We start from the raw sequence: 22,892 nt of genomic DNA, 5'->3' as shown, positions 1-22,892 counted from the left end.
CCTGTGGTCCAGGTACTCTTCCTAACACCGGTTTACAAACAGGGACAGGTATGGAAAGGTTAAGTAACTTGCTAAGATCACAAAGCTGGCAAGAGGTAGGGCAGGTGTTAAAGGTTAAACCTAGCTGACTCCTGATCCCAGTTCCTAACCAGCAGACAACAAATAATACCACTGGCCACAGGAATTCATTCCTTCCTCAACTAGCAGGAAGGTTCCTTCTGTGCTTCACCTCCAAGAAAGTTCACAAGAAACTCAAGGACTCAGGCCTTATAGAACTGATGCCATTTCTAACATAAAAATTGTTTAAGATACTGGTCTGTGCAAAACTATTTACATAAGGGACTATCCATGGTCCTACTTACACTTTACCAGACCTAATAAATTCCAATAACCCTAAATTATGGCATATAAAATATGACCGGGTGATTTCAGTAGGGGGTGGGGTAGGATTCAAAGATGTTCAACTGAGGTACAAATTACTGAATAATTTTAAGAAAAATTAACATGACAATTCACACTTTCTCTCACCATTCAACACATCAGGAAGCATTTAAAAGGCAGTAAAGAAAATAATGTGCTAATAAATGGAAACTAACAGAAACTATTCTTTCCCTCCACTAAGTTTTTCGTGTATTTTGTTTTAGTTAACATATTTCTGTCCTCCCTTGTTTCAGAAAAACAGCCAACACATTACCTAATTTATGTCCTCACTTATCAGTAATGACACGGCCATATCTCTACGAACAGTTGGTTAATTAATTTGTATCCCCATCTTCTGGCAGACTGCCTATGCAACTGATCAGCAAAAATAACACCACTAGGCTAATGCAGGAACATTTTTATTCTTCTTTTTGAGATTTCTTATCACTGGGCTTGTAGCCTTTCTTTAAATGGGTATGAATTGTAGATAATTTACAAATCAGATTAAGGTAATTACAAAGTGATAACATTTCCATTCTTTACCACATCATGAGCACTTGACTGCGATCTAAAAAGGCAGACTAGAAAATTGACCAACCAGTCAAAGGCACAAAGTTTGGGCTGAGCAGAATTGTGTGTGAAGAAAAATCATGCACTACTCCACAGGAGAATTTCATCTCTTTCATTATAATCGAAGATTAACCTATCGACAAATATTTATTCAAAACCTACCTCGGACGGTCCCTTACTTTCCCACACAAAAGCGTATGTGAGAAAGTCAAACGTAAGATTACTGGAATCCTGTATTCCCCAACCCAAGTCACAAAATTTCTAATTAGATCTCACCTTTGAGGCTCAGTCTCCAGGGATATATTTCTAGCACAGAAGTCCCTTAGTCTGTGTAAGTCCACCTAACATCCGACTGAGGTCACAGCTCTGCACACCTAGGGATTTTCATCTGTCTTAAACTTTAAATGTGGAGTTCCATTTTAAGAGAGGATTTGGTTAACATTTAAAGTTAAAATCCTTGAAAAGTTCTCAAACTGAGGCTCACCAGGTAAGCCCCACACAACCAGCTGTGTCACTGCTGTTATAACAGGTGGCCGTTGGCCAGGTGAGGTAGATGGCTTGTGTTAGGGGCCTTATTGTATAGTGGAAAGAACTCATGTAATTAAAAATGAGGATCATGGGACAATCAGACCTCACACTCTGAGAAACTTGCTGGAATAAGGAGTCACTATTCCTCAACTGTTCAAATTCATACCCAATTCATACCCTGTTCAAAGCTCTCTCAACATGAAGATAAGCAACTGGTAAACCCCGCCGTCATGGCACCCACATTTTGGTAGATGGGTGTCTCCTGTTTCAAACATATTTCAAAGCAACAAGACTGAATGGTAACACACGCCACACCACCTTTCCTCTCTCCTGAGTGCGTAGTATAACTTGCACAAGTTATAGGCACATAGGAGGCCACCCAGCTGAAGTTCAAGTCGCACACTTCTCACCACCAACCCCGGGACATCAGTTTGTGCTGTTTGCTCATCTTCACAGTAAGCAAGAGGCAGAGAACAGTCAATCTTTCTAACAAGCTGCTGCAAGGGGAAAAGGTGACGACTGAAAAAACCCAAAACCTGCTGCCACTGAAACCATCACGTGAGATACAGCACTGCCGGTAGTCCTCCTCTTGTCTCCTGTCCCTCTCACGTTTAGAATCCATTCTGATTCTAGAACTACTGAAGCAAGAGAAATGTAGGCATCTTGGAATCAAAGCCAGGGAGCAATGGCTCCTCTGGCATTTCACAGGTGCATCTGTGTGAGAGCAGTGAAACCTGGGGATGGGGACAGAGTGCTTTCCTCGGCAGCCACTCAAAAGAATTCAGTGGCTGCAGTGCTAAGGAATCTCCAAGGGGTCTTTCCCACAGTGTGACTGCTAAGGAGGAGCTAGCACTCTTCACTGCAGCAACTTCATTCATGAACACGCTTCTTCATTCATGAATATTCATGCCAACAATTTTTAAGCACCTAGTATGCGTAAAACATGGCTGAAATTTCCATACACCAGGCACTGTACTCAGGACTTTACATACATTAAAGGTGAGATCCTGCAGTAGAGGCGATTTTGCTCCTAGAGGATGCTGGCAATGTCTGCAGATATTTCTGGCTGTCACACTAGAATCCAGTGGCTGAGGCCAGAGAGGCTCCCAAAACATCCCACAATACACACAACATTCTCCTACGATAAAGATTTACCTGATTTCAAATGTCAACAGTGTCAAGTGGAGAAGCCCTAAATTAAATGAGCATGCGCAGGAGAACCCTACCAGAGAGACACAGCTTGAAATCATGCTCGCTTTTGAGGAAACTAGTGCAAAAAGGTGTTAAATATCCCAAGGTTGGAAGTGCAAGAGTGGCACATGCAACCTAGAAATCTCATGGTGCTGAGCACCCCACAAAGGTCCTGCAAAATTCTTGGTGATCACAGAAACTCAAAGAGGAAGTACTTTAAAAACTGAGTCACCACGACATACCCGTGCTCAGCTCCCATCAGAATTATTCTTTCTGCTTCTCTATACAAAGGGCATCTGTTTCCCAGTGGTCCCCCATGCAATCTTGATCTCAGGAAAGAGGTATAAATAGGATGACTGTCTGATTTCTGATTTCTCCATCTATTGCTCAGAGTGGTTCCCATCAGTATAAACAAAAACATCCTCTGCCCCCAAGAACCCAGAGAACCAAGCAATTCTTTCCCTCAGTGAGACCTCTTCCCAGAAGTGGCAAAACATCAGCACACACGGTGCGCCAAGGAAGCCAAACTCAATCATAGCCTCCGAGTAGGCAGGAATGGAGAGGCCGTGGGAGGTGGCAGAGGCTGCCAGCTGGCAAGAAGCATAAAAGGACAGGACACAAGGGGGTGGCTTTCAGACTTTCCCAGTTCCTGAAGGAATTAGTCTTTGGCCTCTCAATACAAATACAGCGTGGGCAACCCCCTGCAAAGGAGCTAGGGCAACCAATGATTCGATGACTCTGAGAACAACGATGAATAGCCGTAGCTTTTCAAGTACAAAATTTGTGAATGAACCGACAACCGTGCAACTTCCCATGGCTTTTTTTGGAAAACGCGGGGTCATATCCCAAGCTAAATACCATGTAAATAAAAAGAAAATTGAACGAGTCACCTTTCCAATAGTCACTCAGACAGTGAGGGAAGTAATAACCCACTCGGCAGGAACCCCTGCACCCCTCCTTCTCATGCCACAAAAGGTTATCTAATAAGCCACTTTGCAGTTTTTTTTTCAACACACAGTAGTGAATAGCATTTCACCTGGAGGGGGACAAGAGACGTTATCACAGTCACAGGGAAATTTATTTATTTAGTTAGTTAGTTAGTAAAAGAAAAGTAGTTAAGACTACTTAAGGTAGTCACTTAAGAATTTGTTCCTATCAACCCCACTCTGTTATGAAATTGATTGATCACCCCTCATGGAATTTTTGGGGGAGACAAAAGCAGCTGCTGCCTCCGGGACTGTGGAGGTTGGGGTTTGCAGAGTACAGAAATAATAAAAAACAAGTGGGGAAAGCGGTCCCCTAGATTGTGTGTGTGTGTATGTGTGTGTGTGTGTATGTGTGTGTGTGTGGGTGTGTGTGTAAAAACAAAGTCCTGGGTGTTTTGATATTCTCAGGTAAAGAACTGTTGTTGCAATCAGGAGGCTGACAGTTAATTCTTCCTTTAAGAACAACACATCACTTTGAAGGTCAGAATGCGTTTTCAAATTGCAGGGCTCTAAGTGCCTACTGGACAGAAAACTACCATTTTAATAGCCCCAAACCTGGGGAGGAAGACGCAGGGGAAAACGCTGGATCCTGCCAGTTCTGAAAGCACAGACACTCACAGAGAAAAAGAAAATGTGCCCCGCCATCAATATACTTTCCTGTTACCTACACAGATCCTGGGCCCTGAAACTGGTAACACTGGAGGGCACTTGGGCACCATCTCTTTATACAGACACCCTTATGCTGTCCAATTTACTTAAAAAAACAAGCAAACAAATGAGACCTCAGTACTGTAAAGAGACCTGCAAAGGACTTTAACCATAGCACTGCTAGTAAAGCAGCGAAACTGCTGACAGCATAAATGGCCTTCCATCAGGATCAAGTTTAAATAAGGACAGCCCATCCATAATACAAAAGAGCAGGCAGCAGTAAATAATAAGTAAAAATAATTATAGTTATCTGCAGTAACATAGGATGATCTTATGGGTAAACACAAAACACAGGCTGTAGACCTAAACCAGATCAGAGACCTAAAAAGGACACTGGAAGAATTAACCTTTCAGCTCAGACCAAGAGATGATTTTCTTGCTCCTGGGGGTGAGAGAAAGGGATGGAGGCAAGGAAAGAGGGAAACTGGAGGAGAGGGAAGCACAGAGCCTGGAGGAAAACCCAGGAGCTGAGAGTCTGGCCACCAGCCACATTTGGTGGTTTTAGCCTGACACCCAAGGGCCATGGGAAGCAGTGAAATCATTTAAGCAAGTGCAAGACACTGTTAGGTGTGAGTTTTAGAAAGATCACCTTGACTATCACCTCACATCCTGAAGTCTATTCCTCATTTGCCTTAATTTACAAATTGGGTTAGATCCCAAACTCCAGGTAGAACTGACCATTCTTTGTCTATCTAGAATAATGTATACCATGTGAAATCACTATGACAAAAAAACAGTCACCTCAAAACAGTCACCTCAGGCTCGCCCGCTTCTGACCCTTAACCTTTAGTGCAACCAGAATACTATATACTTCCCATGAAAATTTCACGGTCAAAACATCTAGAAACCAAGTAAAGCTTTAAAAATAGCAGCTTCATTATGACAACCTGAACAAAAAAAATTTGCTTTAACTACAAATAAAATAACAGCAATGATTTGGTTAAAGACTTCTGGTACTCCCCCCACCAGGTGGTACAGAGGCGGAGCCCAGGGCTTCACCCAAGCTAAGCAAGCCCTCTACCGCTGAGCTACATCCCCAGCCCCCAACACTTTCATTGGTTGGTGGAAAACACTCCTGAGTCATGAAAGTCTTTGAAAATATGTTGAAAAGGTGTATTATCTCTCCCCAGGAAATTACTTAAGCAAATGTGGGCAACAGTTTTACATATTGTCCCATTAATTAAATAATAAAAGTTCAGGGGCCTTGATTTCAAAGCTCGGCATTAGTTCTTCCTAGTTCTTCCAGGTCTACCTCCTCTTCCACACCAAGGCTTTTCTTTCTTTTCACAAGTTAATCATGGCATCTACATGAAAAGGGAAACATTAAGATACTACAGGACTGAAGGTGAACTCTTCCTCAAGTAAGAATTTAGAGTGGCAGTGGGACAATTTGAAGAGGCTACGGGTGTAGAAAGAAGACCATCTAAACTGAAGGAAATTACAGCCCAAAGTATTGAAAACAGAGGGAAAAAAAGGCAGGGGGTGGCAACGATGAAGCCGCTTCCTGGAAAGAGGGCAAAGGTAATGAGGGAAAGGGAACACTGGTCGGGACCCTCAGTGGCTTCACAGGTGGAAGTCTTTGGTTGCTGTCTGCAGCAAAAGGAAGTCCCCAAGTGCCCCTCTGATCTTCAGGGACTCTTCCGTCTTGCCACACTAGTAGAAGCCAGATCAGTTTTACATAAAGATTCCACACATGGGGATCCACAGCTACTGCCTACAAACCTGCGTCTGAGCTCCATTCCAATTCTCAGTATTCAGCTTCATGCTTTCTCCTCCATTGTGTTTGGGGGTGATTACAAGTTAGCAACAGCAAGACGACCCGCAGTCTAAAGAACTCAAACTCCTACTGCACCCTCCATGAGTCTAGCTTTGAGGGCCTGCCTCTTCTAGAACCCTCTGTGTTTCACTTTAATTGCTCAGCAGCTCTGTGAAACAGCACTTTTTTCTCTCATGCCACACATGTCAATCATTAGCCATGTTTAACAAAACCAACACACGAGCACTCATGTTTCCAGACACAGCAACTTGTCCAGTGACTTGAAGCAGTGCAAGTATCATTAAGAAACGTGGGCAGATTAGAACCCACCCAAATTTTTTAATGAACTATGGGTTTTGAGAAAACTCAGGTGACTATTCTACTCTGTTCCTCTGACAGTGCCCAGATATAATCATGACCACAGCTTTCCAGGGAAAGTTGTAGAGGGGTTTCACAAAAAGGGATCCAACTGCAAGGTGTTTTTATCAGGCACATGGTAACTTGAGTGACAATGCCAAACTAACCACCTGCAAGACATACTCAACTCACTCCCTAATCACCTTTCATAAACTGACAGCTCTCAGAATTTCCTGAGGATTGGAGAATAAAAAACAAAACTTTTACCTGTTAAAATGGAAGAAAAAGCTGTCCCTGAATAGGGGTTGTTAAATCTTACCAAAATCAAGCATTGAACTCTCAATCAAGCACTATTTGAGAACCATTAACATATACATTGATCCATTTTTCATGTAAAAAACCCCATATTATGTCCAATTTTAACCATTTCAAAACTCTAGATTCCTGCCAAAAGTTACTGAACAGGTAACTCCCAGTTCCTGTTCAAAGACTGGGGAGAGGGATTTGCTATCCATTCCCCTCAGTGACAACATGCAATGTGACCCCACTGTGGGTGAGCTAAGGGTGGGATGTGGGGACAACCTCTACCAGAAGTGTCAGCAAACTCCCATGAACCTTGTGTCAGTCGAGCTCCATGCAGGTTAATGCCCACGGCCAAAAATTTTACAAAGCATGTGTGTAGTGTGGTGTTGTTCTAACCTATTTCCATTTTGGGCAGCGCTACCACCAGGGCAAGCAGACATGGAGAAAAAAAGATGAGAAGCCATACCAATCTACTTAGCTACTTAACATCAACCACAGCATGGCTTAGTGAGTGAGATGGTAAAAATTAATTTTAATTTTCAAAAGAAAGGCTCTTAGATAATCTTTGGATTAAAATGATCCCTGCACATTATATTATAAAAGGTTGTTTCTTTGTGTTTATTTCTATTCCTAGGGGAGATACTGTCCCAAGTGGTTAGTATACTGCTGCTTTAGTAATGTTTAAGAAATTTCTAAATTGTTTTCACCTTCCTCAACTAACAAATTATTAGAATTTGCTCCTGAGAGTTAACCACTTCTCCACCATGCATTCTACGAACTATGCACATGGGTTAGAGCTGAATCTCTTCACGGCGATCACACACTATCCAACACCAAGTTAGTTAACTCAGAGCTTGAGACAATCCGCGCCCCGCCCCCCCCAATCAGAATCATGCTGCTACTATTCCTTGAACCATCAACCAAGCACTTCCTTGATTTTAAATTACTCTCTGGAGTGTGTGTGATATATTTGCCAAAAATAAATTAATATATAAAGTCCATTCCAGGTGTGCCTTACCAAGGGCAACTCAGGATGCAGAAGTGACAAATCAAGGAACCACCTGGTTTTGGGGTCATTCAGTTGAGGCATCCCAACTTTGCCTTTGATAAACTCTGTGATTTCGGCAAGTTAGCTTGCCTGAGCCTCAATTTTCCTTTGGAATGAAGATAAGTCTTGTAAGATGTTAAGTGAGGTAACCCATGTAAAGCTCTTTGCTCAGTCCCTCATGGAGTAAGGGCTCAAATTATGACAGCTGGTACTATTACTACGAAGGCGACTTGCTACTGGGCATTGAATGATGCTTAATTTTTCAAATTCTCAAGTTTTTTTTAAAAAGCATTTTCCCACTCAAATAAAAGGGATATGCAAACCATACTGTGATCAAGATTTGTCATGTTTGTGTAATTTTTAAATGCCATCTGTCAAAATGCTATATTTAAGAAGAACTTGTTTTTATTGCAGAATTACTTTGTGAGGCGGGGAAAACAGACTCTAAGTGAAATTTCTACAAAGACTTACCTGGGACTTAATGAATTAAAAAAAAAAAAAAAATTCGGTAGTTTTGTTTGTTACCCTGAAACAACTACCACTACAATGAGAATGTGATTCATAAACAGATTATAAACATACATCACATAGGTCATGTTCTGCAAGAGCCATCAGCTTTAAAAAAAAAAAAAAAAAAAAAAAAAAACTACCAAACACAAGATCTTTTGAAAAAATAGCCACCACAGCTGCCAGTTAACAATGAAAAGCTCATCAGACGTGGAGCTGAGCAAGATAAGAGGAACAGAAAGCGTAACACCAAATCTACAGTAGACTCAGTCTGTCTCCAGAGTAGAAAGAAAAAAGCCCAGAAATAGTAATAATGTGAAGGGAGAAAATAAATATCCTATTCAGAGGCTAAAAAAAGCAGAGTTTATCTTGGGAAAGAAAACCCTGGTGATGTAAGAGAGGGATTCAGGCACACTGTCATTTATTTGTACATAACTACTTATTCCAAAACCAAAACCATTTCTTTCTTCACAGTATATTGTTACTCAACCAAAAAAAAAAAAAAAAATAAGGTGCCAGAACACTGGAAACAAAGATGAACACTGCTCCAAACTATAACCAACAAAGGAGTGGAATGCTACTGCAGGGAACACTACCCACCTCCTTCCATAAGATTATTAGTGGGTGGTATACTATTTTTCTTCACCAGGATAATTTTGCAAGTTTATCCAAGACTGATGTTAAAACAAAAACAAAAACAAAAAAAACTTATGAAAATTCCTTCTACCCAGCATTTATGCCCCAGATCTAACAATTAAAACATTTTAGCAAGAGACATGCCTTGCTGGCTGCAAAGCAATATACAGAGTGATGTGGAGGACTCCTTTAAAAAGGTGACACCTGACCCAAGTCTAGCAGGATGAAAAGAAGCCAGCAGGGAAGGGGTGGAGACAGCAGGAGCAGCAGCAGCCCAGTCAGAGGGAACAGCAGATGCAAGGGTTTGCAAGTGGGAAAGATTCCAGTGTGCTAGAAGAGCCAGAAGGAGGCCAGTGTGCCCGAGGCGCAGCAGACAAAGGAAAGAATGGAAGGTGACAGGGTTGAACAGCCTGGTAGGGGCCAGACCAGGCAGGGTCTGTGGGCCACAGTGAAAGGATCTCAACTTTCAATGGGATACGAGGCCATGTGATCTGCTTCCCCAACTTACTCCTAACCTTTTAGCGTGGAACCTCTTCCACTACAAGCCCTGCTCCCCGATCCAGTGCAGAACCACCCCACTTTCAAACAATCTCTGGATTTGCTCTTCTGATATTCATGTGCTAAGGACTCAGCTTAGGACTCAGGTCCTCAGACTCGTGGCTCTCAAACCCTTTCTCGCTCCATTTTAAGTGGCAACCCCAACATTTTATCTTTCTCCTTTCACAATAATCATCATGTAACATACATATTTTTAATTTTTTTTCATTGTTGCCTGCCTCTCTCACTAAAACAGAAGCTCTATGAAGGCCATCTGGTTTGCTGTGGTTTTTCTGAAACTAAAATAGGAGCAAGCACAGAGTAGGTGCTTAGTAAATACATGGTGAGTGAATGAACAAACATAAGCAGAAGTCAGTAAAGGGCTTTACTAGGGGAAATAATTCATTTGAGACTTTATAAATACATTTTAAAACCTTACTGTCACAGTTTATCATTACCTAGAAACTCAGGAATTTCACATTAAGAGGTGGGCTATGTGCCCAATTGGCCTCAACTTCTACTTTAGCCACTGCCAATTCAGTTCCTATGCTGCTACCATGGTGACCTTTCAAACTCAGCCACCACAATCCCCACTCCCATCCAGCACAGACCTCTCTGGGATGGTCACATCCAGAACCATCTCCTGCCCTTTGACGCCCATCTTCCAGGCTGCGACAAGTTACAGACTCTGCCACTGAGGTGTCCCCATCCCAGACAGGTTAACTGACCCCTGCCTCTTCCAAGAAGTCCTCCTGACCAGATTGCTGCTTCCCTACTTCACAACTTCAAGTTGTTGACATTCCTGATTTTCTGAGCTCACATGCTCACAATGTAGGACCTCTCAAGGTCTTGCCAGGGAGTTTGGATTTTCTTCTAAGTGTGGTGGGAAGACTCCAAAGGATTAATAATTGCCTGCTTACTTAGCTATTTTTCTGACTGTAAGGAAAAAAAAAAAAAAAAAAGGCAGACAAAATTCCTCCTCCTACTCATTCTCAATTGATGACCTTTGAATTTCCCTCTTTCAGAGAAGCCACAGGAAAGAATCAACCATCTTATCCCACAATTCCACAGCCCAACTGCAACTGAATCTACATTACAGGAGAAGGAAATATTCTAACTATACAAAGCCAACCTGTCTGTGGGGGCTCTGAGTCTGATCCCCAATTTGAGGTATTATCCATTCCTCACGTGCGATCAATGATTCCTTATTCCTGGATCATTTCCACTGGGAGGCAAACAAGCCTAATACTCTCCAAATAAAATAAAATTAATCTTCCTTTATCCCCTTGGACTCTTTACCCCAGATCCCCATCCTGCTATTTTCTTGTTTTTCCTTTACCTTTCAGAGCAAAACCCTATAATAGTGCTGTCCATACCTGCCCCCTCCACTTCAGCCCTGGGTTCTTCTAGCACTGTGATCAGGCACCTGCCAGCTCAATCTCCCGATGAAGTTCATTAACAACCACATTGCCAAAGCCAGAGATCAGTGTACTCTACTTCTCGCAGCACCTGACACAGTTGTCGTCTCTCCTCTCAGATTTTATGCCACCACACTCATTGGCTTTCCCGACCACCTTGCTAGAGAGTTCTCCTCTCCTGTGCACCCAAAGGTCAGTGTCAGTGACCCAAGGCTTAGCCCCTTGCCCTGACTGGTCTTATCTCAGGGGAGCAAACTTAGTATCTGTCCATTGGTTATGCAGGTTGACCAGGGAGCTCCAGCCCAGGGCTGACTCCACAGTGGTGGCACATGCATGCCCAGTGAGTACATCGAGCAAGGTGCAGCTGAAAACAGGGCTCCTGGTCCTGAATTTACCATACCCTTCACCACTCTTCAGCTCATTAGAGTAGATCCACTAAGTTGCTCAAGCCAAGTCCCAATATTTTTACTGTCATCCACATCTTAATTAAGTGATGTAAACTCTACTTCCCAAAAGCATCCTGAAGAGAAGAACCTCTGCACTGCCACTGTCATCAGGAAAGCTCACCTCAATGTCACCTTCTGCCTGGTTAACTCCCCTCCACAATGCATGCTCTATAGAAAGGGAACCTCACACTGCATGGCTTAGATCAAGCCATCCTCCTGCTATACTGCCCCCCCACGAGGCTCCCATTATAATTATAACGCACTCAAATTCCTTACCTGGGCCTCAGTGATCTGACCCTCTGAATCTTATTTCCCTCCCCTCTTCCTCCCTCTCCTCTCTCAAATGATCAGTGCTGCTTCTTTCTCATCATTTGAATCCCTGTTCAAATATTAAATCCTCAGGAAAGTCCTCCTTGATCATGCTGGCCTGAACCCCACAGCCCCAGCACGTTAGCCTACTTTATTGATTTCAAGGCATCCAATAGTCCTTGAGAAGGCCTGTTATTTACTGTGTGAATGTCTGTATTTACTGTGTCTCACTTCACTAGAGGGCAGGGACTAACTTCTGTCACTCTATCTCTAACACCCATCAGAAACCTGGCACTTAATGGGTAGGTAACTCCTTAAGTATTTGCTGACCAAGTGCCTGATGGGGGTTAGGGCTGTGCCTTCTAACTGAGCTTGCAGTTGTATCCTCAGCCGCTAGCCCTGCACGAGCCCCAGAGAACCTGCCTATTAAACATTTATGGGATAAAAGCTAAACGAATGAAATTAATGCAGAACCCCTGGAAGATTCTCCAAGTAGTAGTCACAGTGAACAAAACATCCAAGGGCCTGCTGAAGGACAAGGTCTGGACCTTGTCAGGAAAAGAAAATGACCAGGCAGGCAAGTTTGAGTCTTGCTAACCAGTAAGTGCCCAAAGTAGTTACCTGGTGTCCTTGATCAAGTCAAATCCTGAAGTTGGAAGATTTAAAATAGACCTTGAGTGAAATTACAAAGAATGATGGCGTTCAACGTTCCATACTTTACTTCCATCATGGGGAAAATCTTTTCAATGAGCGTGGATTAATTTCTGTAATTACGATGATCATTTTTTCCAAAACAAATCTTTCTATATGGTTTCCAAAGAGAACAAAGTAACTTAAATGGAGAACTGCTGAAAGTAAAAATGGAAATTTCCAAGAACTGAAAAGGCAATTTTCTAAATTCCCTCATCAGGCAGAAAACCCCACATAATAAAATCCCAGAAGTAGTATCCTCAACTTATCTGTCCCATCCATTTCCCCAACTTAGGATGACTTCTTTCTGCTGCCTATGATTTACCTTTCTTGCCAGAAAAAGGGGTGTGAAAACCATTACAGGAAGCAGCCAAAGGATGCACAAGCTGAAGGTTTCCAGAAGAGGAGCAAGTGCTACTCTGCATAAATGCAGAGAAGTAAATACCCCACGCTGGGCTCCTAAGTCAAATGGCCAAAGGGGGAAGTAAGTAATATCATCTCCCAAGCTTCCTGTTTTGATTAGACTCCAAGAAAGTCTGAAACCTGGGGTGCATTGCTACACTGTCATCCTGAACATGGGAGGCTTCCTCTCATGGACTGCCTACACCTTGCTTGCTACAGGAAAACTTTGATTTCACTTTCTGTCGTTCCCTAAACAGTCCTAAAGGACCACTTGATTGTAAGCATGCTTATTCAACTACGTTTTCATTACTGATGAAATTATATCATTTAATCCTCCCAACCACTATGAGGTATTACCATTATTCCACTCACCCTCACATCAACTGAGGCTCAGTGAGGCTAGGTAATTTCCTACACATCACACCTCCTTCCTAGAGCTGAGATTCGAACATGGATTTAACTGTAGAACTGGAGTTCCCAATCTTCCTCCTGTCAGTAAAAGCTGACTTTTGCAAGCTTACTATATAGAACCTCTTACCTGCATAACACCTACTAACAGCACATAGAAACAGGGGCCCCTGGAACGCACTTTAGGAAACAATGATTTAGCACTGTGATTCTCAAGCACCAAAACAGATACTGATCTCTGAAAAGCCCATAATAAAATGAGGAAAAATAATGGCAATGTATTGAGTTTCTCCTAAACTCTTTTCAAAGTTAAAGAACTGTCCCTTATTCCAAGACAATGGTTCCCTTTTATGATGGAGAAGACATATATAAAATGCTGGGGGCTCTAGCTTTGGAGTCCCCCAGTCACTTCTGAGATTTCCTGGACTGAAACACAAAGCCTGGGGGCCGCTGGTAAAAGCATTACCTTTTTATCTACTGGAGTAGGGAAAAAAGCTCCAGTTTTCACTGGGAGCTGAAGATTATGGAAAACATCTGTAAAACCTGGGAGGGGAATAGGTTCTGTTTTAAGATTGGGAATCTAATTGATAATGAACTCTTACTTTTTCCTTGCTATACACTTACATCTAAGAGGAAAAGCATTTCATGTAAGCAGGGTCTTTATTACAAAGAGGAACAAGAACACTAAATCTAGTTTTATGAGTGGCTAAAATGCAAAAATCATTCTTCTCCTTCCTTTGCTCATTTATAATAATCCCTGCTGTACACGATGAATATAAATGTAACCCTCTGCCTTTCTCTCAAAAGTAGAGTAACTCCAACTGTTAAGTCTACTAACAGGCGGCTTTTTTCCCCCCTTTAGAACTTCAATCAAAAAATACTTTAATAATCAGAGGGGCACATTTATTAGAAATACTGCCATAAACTTTGAATATCAATGTGATTAAAAGCAATCTTGCACTGAAATGCTATTTAAATAGTGAAATTTCACTTCTCCCTTTTTAAAGGATTTTTTTTAATGGCACAAATCCAGATGATTGTGCCTGCTATCTGCTGCAACCTGAGCTTTCATTTAATCTTTTTTTAAAAAAGCCAATTACTTCTAATGCAAACGGCACATGCACCCCTCCCCCCCAAAGAAAAGATTTTATAAAAGAACAACTAAATACAACATATACACTATTGTAAAGCACAGCAGGGAAATGGTTCTGACATCTTTAAAAATATTTTTTGGTAAAGGTCAGTTATTTCCAGACAAGGACATGGAAAACTAAGGTTAGGGTAACCTGCCCGAGCTCATCAAAAGTGCGTGCACATTCTGGAAATGGACTGGGCACAGGAGTAGTTAGGCAGATTGGCTACGGTTAGGCCCATCTGAGTTTCAAGACCTCTTGATGCTTTCTGATCCTGGCAAGCTACCTCACCTATCTGAGCCTTACTCGTCTCATTCGTAAAAGGGAGATAATGGTGACAGCCAGAACACATTGTTACTGTGAAGCTTACATGAAGTAAAATGAGCTGGCACAGTACAAGTACTGCCCAAACTCGAGCTGTCCACTTATGATGGGACACTCAGGAAGATGTGGGCCTCAGGAAGAATGTCCTTATAAAGAAGAAACACACTATACCCCATGCAGGTAATGTGCCACAATGAGGCATAAAACCTCATACTCCCTCCTGAGATCAGTGGTTACGAGAACTGCAGACTGGGAACCTCACCCTACTGCAGATAACACGTGCAGTTTCCATCACCTGTGAAGTCTTGAGAGTTCGGAATTCAGCACAGTATATACCAGGTGCCGCACTTTTTAGCAAGTACAAAATCATAAAGATTATGGGATCTAAGAACACTGTCTGCCTTCTTCAAGCAAAATAAGCAAAATGTAGATTTGTTTTCTGCTGAATCTTTCCTACAAATCCCAAGATCTCCAACAAAGTTTTGGTTTCTCTAAGCCAGTTCAATGGAAGAAGTTCTAAAGAATTTGACTCAAAATTCCATAAAAGTTCCAGATTCCCTCCTGCATATTTATGTACCATACAAGGGATTAATACAACCCAAGCATCATCCCTGTGGTCCAAGGCTCTTAAAAATGTATATGAACTGTCCTGAAACAGATGTATGCCACAGAAAAGTAGCAGTGAGTGACAAGTGTGGACATGGTGGGAACCTTTTTAGGTGAAACTATTTCTTTCTCCATTTATTTCCTCTATGTAATTTTTTCTGGTAGTAATAAACTCTTGGTTTAAAAATAAACCAAGGTGGCACATGCCTATAATTCCAGCAATTTGGGAGTCTGAGGTAAGAGAATCGAGAGTTCAAAGTCAGCCTCAGCAACTTGGAGAGACCCTGTCTCAAAAGAAGATACAAAATAGAGCTGGGGCTGTGGCTCCGTGGTTGAGTGTCCCTGAGTTCAATCTCCAGTACCAAAACAAAAACAAAAAACAAAAAAAAAACTTTCTTCTCCCCATCAAAATAGAAAGGTTAAGGAATCATAGAATCACATTTAGCAGAATGGGGTTTTGTTTCATCAACCAAGGAACTCATTAAACCAGGGGTTAGCCAACTTCTCCTGTAATAAGAATAAATATTTTGAGCTTGGTGAGCTGTATGTTCTCTGCCGCACCCATTTAACTTTGGTGTTCACTGTACAGAGAAAGCACAGACAATAAGTAAACGAAAGGCAATGGTTGTGCTCCAATAAAACTTCACTTAGGGACACAGACATCTGAATTTCATGTAATTTTCACGCATCATGAAATCTTTTTGTTTTGATTTCAACCATTCAGCAATGTAAGAACCATTCTGAAGTAGGCCAGGGTGGATTTGACCCACAAGCTGTAATGTGAATAGAATATCAAAGATGGCAGAATGGGGGAAAGAATTCCTGATATAGGGGTGTCTGGTGGGGGCTCCCTCCCCCATGGGTTAGTGCAGATCTCACAGGTAGGTAACTACGTGTGCTACGCACGTCACTGCAGCACTGAAACTCAGAGAGGTATTTCTCCAGTGTGGGCAATCTACCATCAAACCACCTGAGCACTGCTTAAAGGTGCACTCATGTTTAACAAGCCCCTCAGCTGACTGACCAAGGAATGAGAACCTCAAGGATTCCTGTGGAAGGCTTGGTTCAGATCTCCCCTTGAGATGTAAGGGACTGCAGGCACTGCCACCTGCAAAGCCCTGGCAAGCCCACAGAAGAGATCAGAAACAGCAGCTTGGCATGCCTCTAAACAAAGGCACGGCGTCAAGACTCCATTTTTACAGGACCCTAGTTGAAGTCCACCTGAGTAGAAAAGAGAAAACTAAAAAACGCTACAATGTCTGGGATAGGCTTCAAAATAATTCACTGTGGGGCAGAGATGAAGCAAGATTAGGCCATGACTCATTAGCTGTTGAAGCGGAGTGATGGCGACAAGGAGGCTCATTAAAATATTTTCTCTCCTGTAAGTTTCAAAGTGCCCATAAGAAAAAGCTGGGTGTAAAAACAGATGAGAAACCCCACAGAAACACAGACATAAAGACTCCCAGGGAGAGGGTTCTATGTCTACAATGTAGTGCCATTAACAGTACTTCACACAAACACCTATGTGGTTCCAGTTAACTAGGAACCATTTTATTTCCTTCTAGAAAAGCAAAAAGGTTGCAATGCTGTGCTGACTCAGTACCCACCTCCCCAGTCCATCCTTAAAAAACAAAAACAAAAACTAGCTGCTTATAGGTACATACCAACCTCTTTTCCATCTTGCCCCAGGCTCAACTATGTCCCTGTTACTTTGACAGGGAAATCACCTGTCATCAAGTGTGAATATCACCCTGGGTTGCCATCCTCCTCCCCTGCCTAAATATCAGAGATAAGAGAGGTAGTGTCCTGTCTTCACCCTTTCTGGAAAGTGTGAATGAACACTGAACTCAGAACAGAGCAACAGGAAGTGCTGGAAGGAAGCCCCTGGCCTCCCCTGGTGCCATGACCCCCAGCCCCCAACACACAGAATGTAAGCATAACACACAGAAGTATCTTTTTTTTTTTTTTTTTTTTTTGAGTCACAGTACATGGGAAATGTGGTTATCTGAACCATTCACCCTATGGAACTCAGTTCAATCTTCACAGAAGTCCACTTCATTCTTGGCGGGTGAAGATGCTGAGTATTGAACCCAGGGGATCATATACTAGGCAAGCACCCTACCACTGAGTTGTACCAGTCCTTTTTAAAAATCTTATTTTGACACAGGGTCCTCCTAAGTTGCCCATGCAGGCCTTGAACTTGCTTGTGATCCTCCTGCCTTAGTCTCCCCACTAGCTGTGACTACAGACTTGTGCCACCACACCACACCTAACCCAATTCATTCATTCTTTTTTTTTTTTTTGAGCAAATACTGAACACAAAAGTGTGCAGGAACTGAGTATGTCTTTATCAAAAATGCCCCTGCCTTCAGGATATGTACACTCTAAAGTAGCAGCCAGCACAACAGATACAAGTGGTTACAACATGCAGAAAGGATACATCCAGGATAGGATATCTACACCACAGGTGGACTTCAGAGAAATCAGGGATGCCTTCCCAAAGAAGAGGTCATTCTTCCAATTCTACTGCTGATTCCCAAAAAGATACCATATTTATTTAAACATTTGCTGTGAAATTAAGGCTTTTGATACAGGGGATGGAACCTAGGGGTTCTCTACCACTGAATTACATCCCTAGGCCTTTTTATTTTTAGACAGGGTCTTGCTAAGTCGCTTAGGACCTTGCTAAGTTGTTGAGGCTGGTCCCAAACTTAAGATCCTCCTGCCTCAGCCTCAGGAGTTCCAGGATTGATTACAGGTGTGCACCACTGTGTCTGGTAACGGTTTCATTTTTTAAGGCTCCTATGTGTTCAGGCACTAATGTAGAAATTCCAGTCAGTTATTCATACCAATTAACTCATCTAAACATAAATTTATGAGATATTACAAATACAGAATTGTACAAATTATCTTGGGGAAAAAGGCAATTTGTTGAGTTCACTGACTTAAAAAAGTCAAAACAAATTAAGTCTTTTTCCGCCAAGCCAGCTGTACTATTAACAAGTATTTACAAATTACAAAAGAAAAAAGGCAAGGGCCTGGGGAGATAGCTCAGTCGGTAGAGTGCTTGCCTTGCAAGCACAAGGCCCTGGGTTCGATCCCCAGCACCCAAAAAAAAAAAGAAAAAAGGCAATAAAAATATGAGAATGCAGACAAACGACAGGCTGAACTGAAAGGAACTGGAATTTTATCCTGACATTTGCCTACCTGTGCTAAAAGAAGAGCCAAACCACAAATAACCTCACTTCCACTCATATCAATAGTCCCAACCTTCTTCCACAGCATTAACCCTTAGGCAGTCTTGCCACAAAGGAACTGGCCAAAGTAAGTCACAAGAAGAAAAAGAAAAAAGGAAAAAAGAAATAAAGCCTAACTGTGTATTTGAACTGTGGGAGTGGGGACGTTTTGATAATACAAGGGAAGCTGTGGACACTTGTCCTGGAAGGTGGACATGCATATTATTTTGCATATAGTTTCTGGAAACTCTGACCTCTGGAAGCTTATTCAAGGGTCCCAGGTTACAAACCCTGGACTTAGATAAAAATCAAATTAGGAAGTCAGGGTTGGGATTATCAGCAGTTCAAAGGGTTAAAAGCAATTAGTGGGTACTGAGTCATTATTTCAACCCTTACAAAAACCTTGGGAAATATTAGTATCATCTACTTTTTCCAAACAGGGAAAGCTAAATTCAGAGATGAAATAACTAATGCAAGGTTAAGCCACTTTCTCTCTCACCCAGGTTTTGTGACGTCTAGGTCATATCAGACACTAGAGAATTCAAGGAGTCTACTGCAGATTCCTAGAGATCTTCTAAAACGGAAAGCGGCCGATTTTCCACAAATTTTCAATTTATTTACGTATTCCTTCTCAATGTAATGACATTAAAGAGAGGAATTAGTACAGTTAATTTCAAAACGTCTTTTATTGACAGGAGATAATCTTAGCCAAAGACAATGGACAGGATTCAATAAGTGTATTTTTATTCCTGAAATAGCTGACCTGGGCTGTTTGTTAAGATATCATACAGGTCCACTTCATGGAGCTCTCAAGCTTGGATTTTTAAACAGTTAAAAAAAAAAAAAAAAAAAATCCACAAAGTCACAGAGAAATGTAGAACTGTCTGAATTTAAAACTTCAGTCTCTCAAAACAGGCAAACACAAGTTACAGAAAGCCTGGCAGCTACATCATCCTCTAAATGGTGAGAGCAGCTTAGGGGAAAGAGAAAAAAAAAGGGGGGGGGGGAGGGAGACAGTGAAGTGACCTCTAACAAACAATAACAATTTAATAATTTAATAGTTCAGAAGCACACATAATCAGATCCATGACCCTTCTGAGCCTCCAGCAGGTAGTTAAAAGGTCTTAGAGCTTCAGGGAACACCTGCTGATAAATTTATTCCAACAGAAAATAGTACAAAAATGGGTCCAGGCCACTAAATTTGGTTGGGTCTTGGTCCAGATCAAGGTACTCAGTGAAACACTAAGACACTTACTCATCCTCTATAGGGGAATTACCAATAATCAGCATCCTGTTTTCACACAGATTTAGAAACCCTTTATGGGAAATGTATCCACACCCAGAGAATGAAAACTAAGAACAAGAGTAAATCAGGTCCTCTAAAGTTCTACTCCAACTGCTTCCTATGAGAGTTACCACCTAGTGATTTTAATTTTTTAAGCCCAGGCGGGCTGCCAATTCCACACTAAAACCGGACTAACAACTGATTTTTTCTATTGCAACATCGCCAACAAGTCCTGTGCTTTCCCTCTTTGCCCTCAAACAGCAATTCTCCTTTTGAAAATCAACTAATTTGCTGTATGATCTGTTCCAACTGGAAGCTCACATAGGGCTGCCACTGTATTATTTTTCCTCATGGTGCCAAGAGGTCAAGTTGGCAATTGATAAAAACTGAAGTGATGAAAGTGAAGAAAAGGCAGGTGTTGAAAACAAGAAGTAAATGTGAAGACAGTAAACTACCAGCCAGTTCTGGACTTAAAAATTTCCCCGCTGCTAATATTCTATCTATTCCAAACTCAGTATTTGGGATGCTAAGCCTCACTCATGTCCTTTTCCTTTCTGAACACAGCGTGCCCAGGCCTGGTGCAGGAAGGTAGTAGCAAAGGCCACCTAATTCACAGAAAAAAGGAAGTCTCCAAGACAAATCTGACAGACACCTGACCTTTCATTTGTAGGCATACCTTTAGCTACACATATTTCCCTAGAGCATCCTTCCACCAAACAGCTTAAAACTAATCAATAATTAAACTCTGATTTTACTAGATATGGGCAGTAAAGTCTTGTTTCACCATCTAAAATTTTGGCTTTTTTTTTTTTTTTTAAATCCCCTAATCTGGCAGCTCACAAAAAATTTGGTCAATTGCACTTCCGGGCTGTGAAGAACCTTTGGTAGCATCTTGTACTTTTAAGTTCCACAGAAATAAAGTGACAGCGGTTAAGACATCTTTTTCCCTAGTTCAAAATTCATTCTAATTTGCCAAAAAAAAAAACTTTTGGGTGATCAAGTTTCCTTTCTATGGTACCCAGCCCCAAGAACTGTAGAAATGATTCTAAAGCTGAGAAATCCTTCCTCCACTCATGTTCTCCATAAGGGGGTCACACCTGAAGGGATCTAGGTTAAACTTCCTAACCGGTTCCCAGCGCTCATCACCTACCAATGCCACTCGGGCTGCACCTTGCCAGGCTTCCACTGAAGGGTTCCAGGATACTCCCAATTACAGGAAGCCCCCAGAAGCCGGATTTTCCCAAATGCTCGGCCCTCCCCCTCCCTCCTCCTCAGGCAGCATCCTCGAGGGGGAAGGGGAGCGGGTAAGGTGGGCTCAAGTTCCGGTCCCTGGTGAAGCAGCAAGGAAACTTCCCCGGGGTTTGCACAAACTCCATCAGGGGGGCTGGACTCACCTTCCCGACAGAGCCCCATGACTTCGCGGTTTTTCCCAAACTCCTTGAAACTTTCGTCCAATTCCGTCCCTAGGAGATATACACACACAGGAGGAGGGGAGAGGCAGGTCAGTGGCCAGGAGTGTGACGCACGCTCACGCACGCACGGGTAGGTGTGGGCACCTCCTCGTTCCGCAACACAGCGAACGATAGCATCTCTGACCCCCGAGGGGGCGGGTCACAGGACGGGGTGGCGGGGGAGGGGAGGAGAGGGTAGAGGAAGGGGGAAGTGGGGGGCGTGGGGAAGAGGAGGGCGTGGACACTCACCGTCCTTCCCAGGAAGTTTGGAAGCCTCGACCCACAGATTCCACGACTGTCCCAGCATCGCTTCGGGACTGGGCAGGGGCCTGCGCTCCCCGACCGTCGCCATTGCGGCGGCCGAGGTGGAGGCGGCGCCGGGACCGCCGTCCTCCGGCCGTAGGCGCCGCGGCGGCGGCTGCTGCCGCGGGGGCTGCGGAGGCTGCTGCTGCTGCTGCTGCTGCTGCCGGGCGGCCGCTGCTCCGCCCGCCGCCGCCGCGCGGCGCGGCTCCCCCCTGACGTCATCCGCGGCCCGCTCCGACATTCTTTCCGCTCCTACAATGTAACAAAAAAGGGGGAAAAGAGTCTCGCGGGGGCCGCTTTTAAGGAGGCGCCGGGGAGTTCCGGCGGCGTGCGCGGCCCGCAGGCCGGGTGGGGCGCGCTGACAGCGCCCCCGGCCGCCCAGCCCCCAGCCCGCCTCCTCCCGGGCCACCCCCCGCTCCGGTCGCAAAGTCCGCGGCGCGGGCTCGCTTTCGCTTTCGCCTCCCGCGGCTCCTCGGAGAGAGGACCGGCCGCCGGCGGCCCGCCGCCGGGCGCTGGGTCCCCTGCCTGCCTCTGCCCGGAGGAGCAGGCGCCGAGGCCGGCGCCCGGAGCTGCCCCCGCCCCAGCTCTGCGCCCCAGCACGGCGGCCCGCCGCGGGGAGGCCGGAGCCGCACCCCCGGTTCCCCGGCTGCCCACCCTGCGGCCGCTCGCATCCCCGGGCCGGGCCCGGCGGCCCCGCTCCTTCCTTCCGTCCGCGCGTCCGTCCGAGCGGCGGCGCCCGGCCGGCTCCCTTAAGCGGAGGCGCCTCCCGTCGCCTCCTCCCCCTCGCCGGTCCCTCCCTCTCAGCTCGCTCCGGCGAAGTTTGCACGTCAAGCCCCCGGAGTGGAGCCAGGGCGAAGTCGGAAACGCAGCCACCTATGGAGGAGCCGGCCGGCCGGCCCCCGGGTATCACCGAGCGTCGCCGCCGGGGCCGGGGTAGAGGAGCTCGTGCAGGGAAAAGCACTTGACTTGTCTCGCGGGTGGCCGCACAGTTGTCAAAAAGCATGAATGGGAAGCCGCCACAGAGCGGACGCCCCGCACGTAGGGAGCCACAGGCAGGCATGGAAACGCCGCCCAGGTACTGGCCCAGGTGTCAGCCCTAAGCCCCCGGTGCACGCGAAGGCGCCCACGTGTGCGCCCCAATGCCCACAAGCGGAGGTCACAGTTTGCGCCCGGGGGACTTGGAATTTCTTGTCCAGTAAAAAGGGGACCACGAAATCAGTGTAAGAGGGACTACCGGAGAGAAAGCGAGGAGATTTTTATCCGTTTACGTGTTCGAAGTCATTACCTCGAATTTCTGTATTTCTCCTTCATTGCTCCTGGAAGTGATTCATTCA

General features: G+C 44.1%; 1 protein-coding gene across 1 annotated transcript in view; it reads right to left on the bottom strand.

Annotated features, from left to right (window-relative positions):
• The window catches only part of Atxn7 (ataxin 7), a 293,750-nt gene extending 271,408 nt beyond the window's left edge, over nucleotides 1-22,342 (bottom strand). The window contains 3 exon segments of the mRNA XM_047530550.1: nucleotides 21,199-21,267; nucleotides 21,505-21,810; nucleotides 22,213-22,342. Of these exon segments, the coding sequence (XP_047386506.1) occupies nucleotides 21,199-21,267; nucleotides 21,505-21,799 (364 nt within the window). The 5' untranslated portion in view covers nucleotides 21,800-21,810; nucleotides 22,213-22,342.
• Nucleotides 22,343-22,892: the final 550 nt, after the last annotated feature.

The sequence above is a fragment of the Sciurus carolinensis genome, chromosome 17, assembly GCF_902686445.1.
Source record: "Sciurus carolinensis chromosome 17, mSciCar1.2, whole genome shotgun sequence".
Classification (NCBI taxonomy): domain Eukaryota; kingdom Metazoa; phylum Chordata; class Mammalia; order Rodentia; family Sciuridae; genus Sciurus; species Sciurus carolinensis.
Note: the sequence above shows the minus strand (reverse complement) of the source record. Positions and strands in the feature narration are given on the sequence as shown.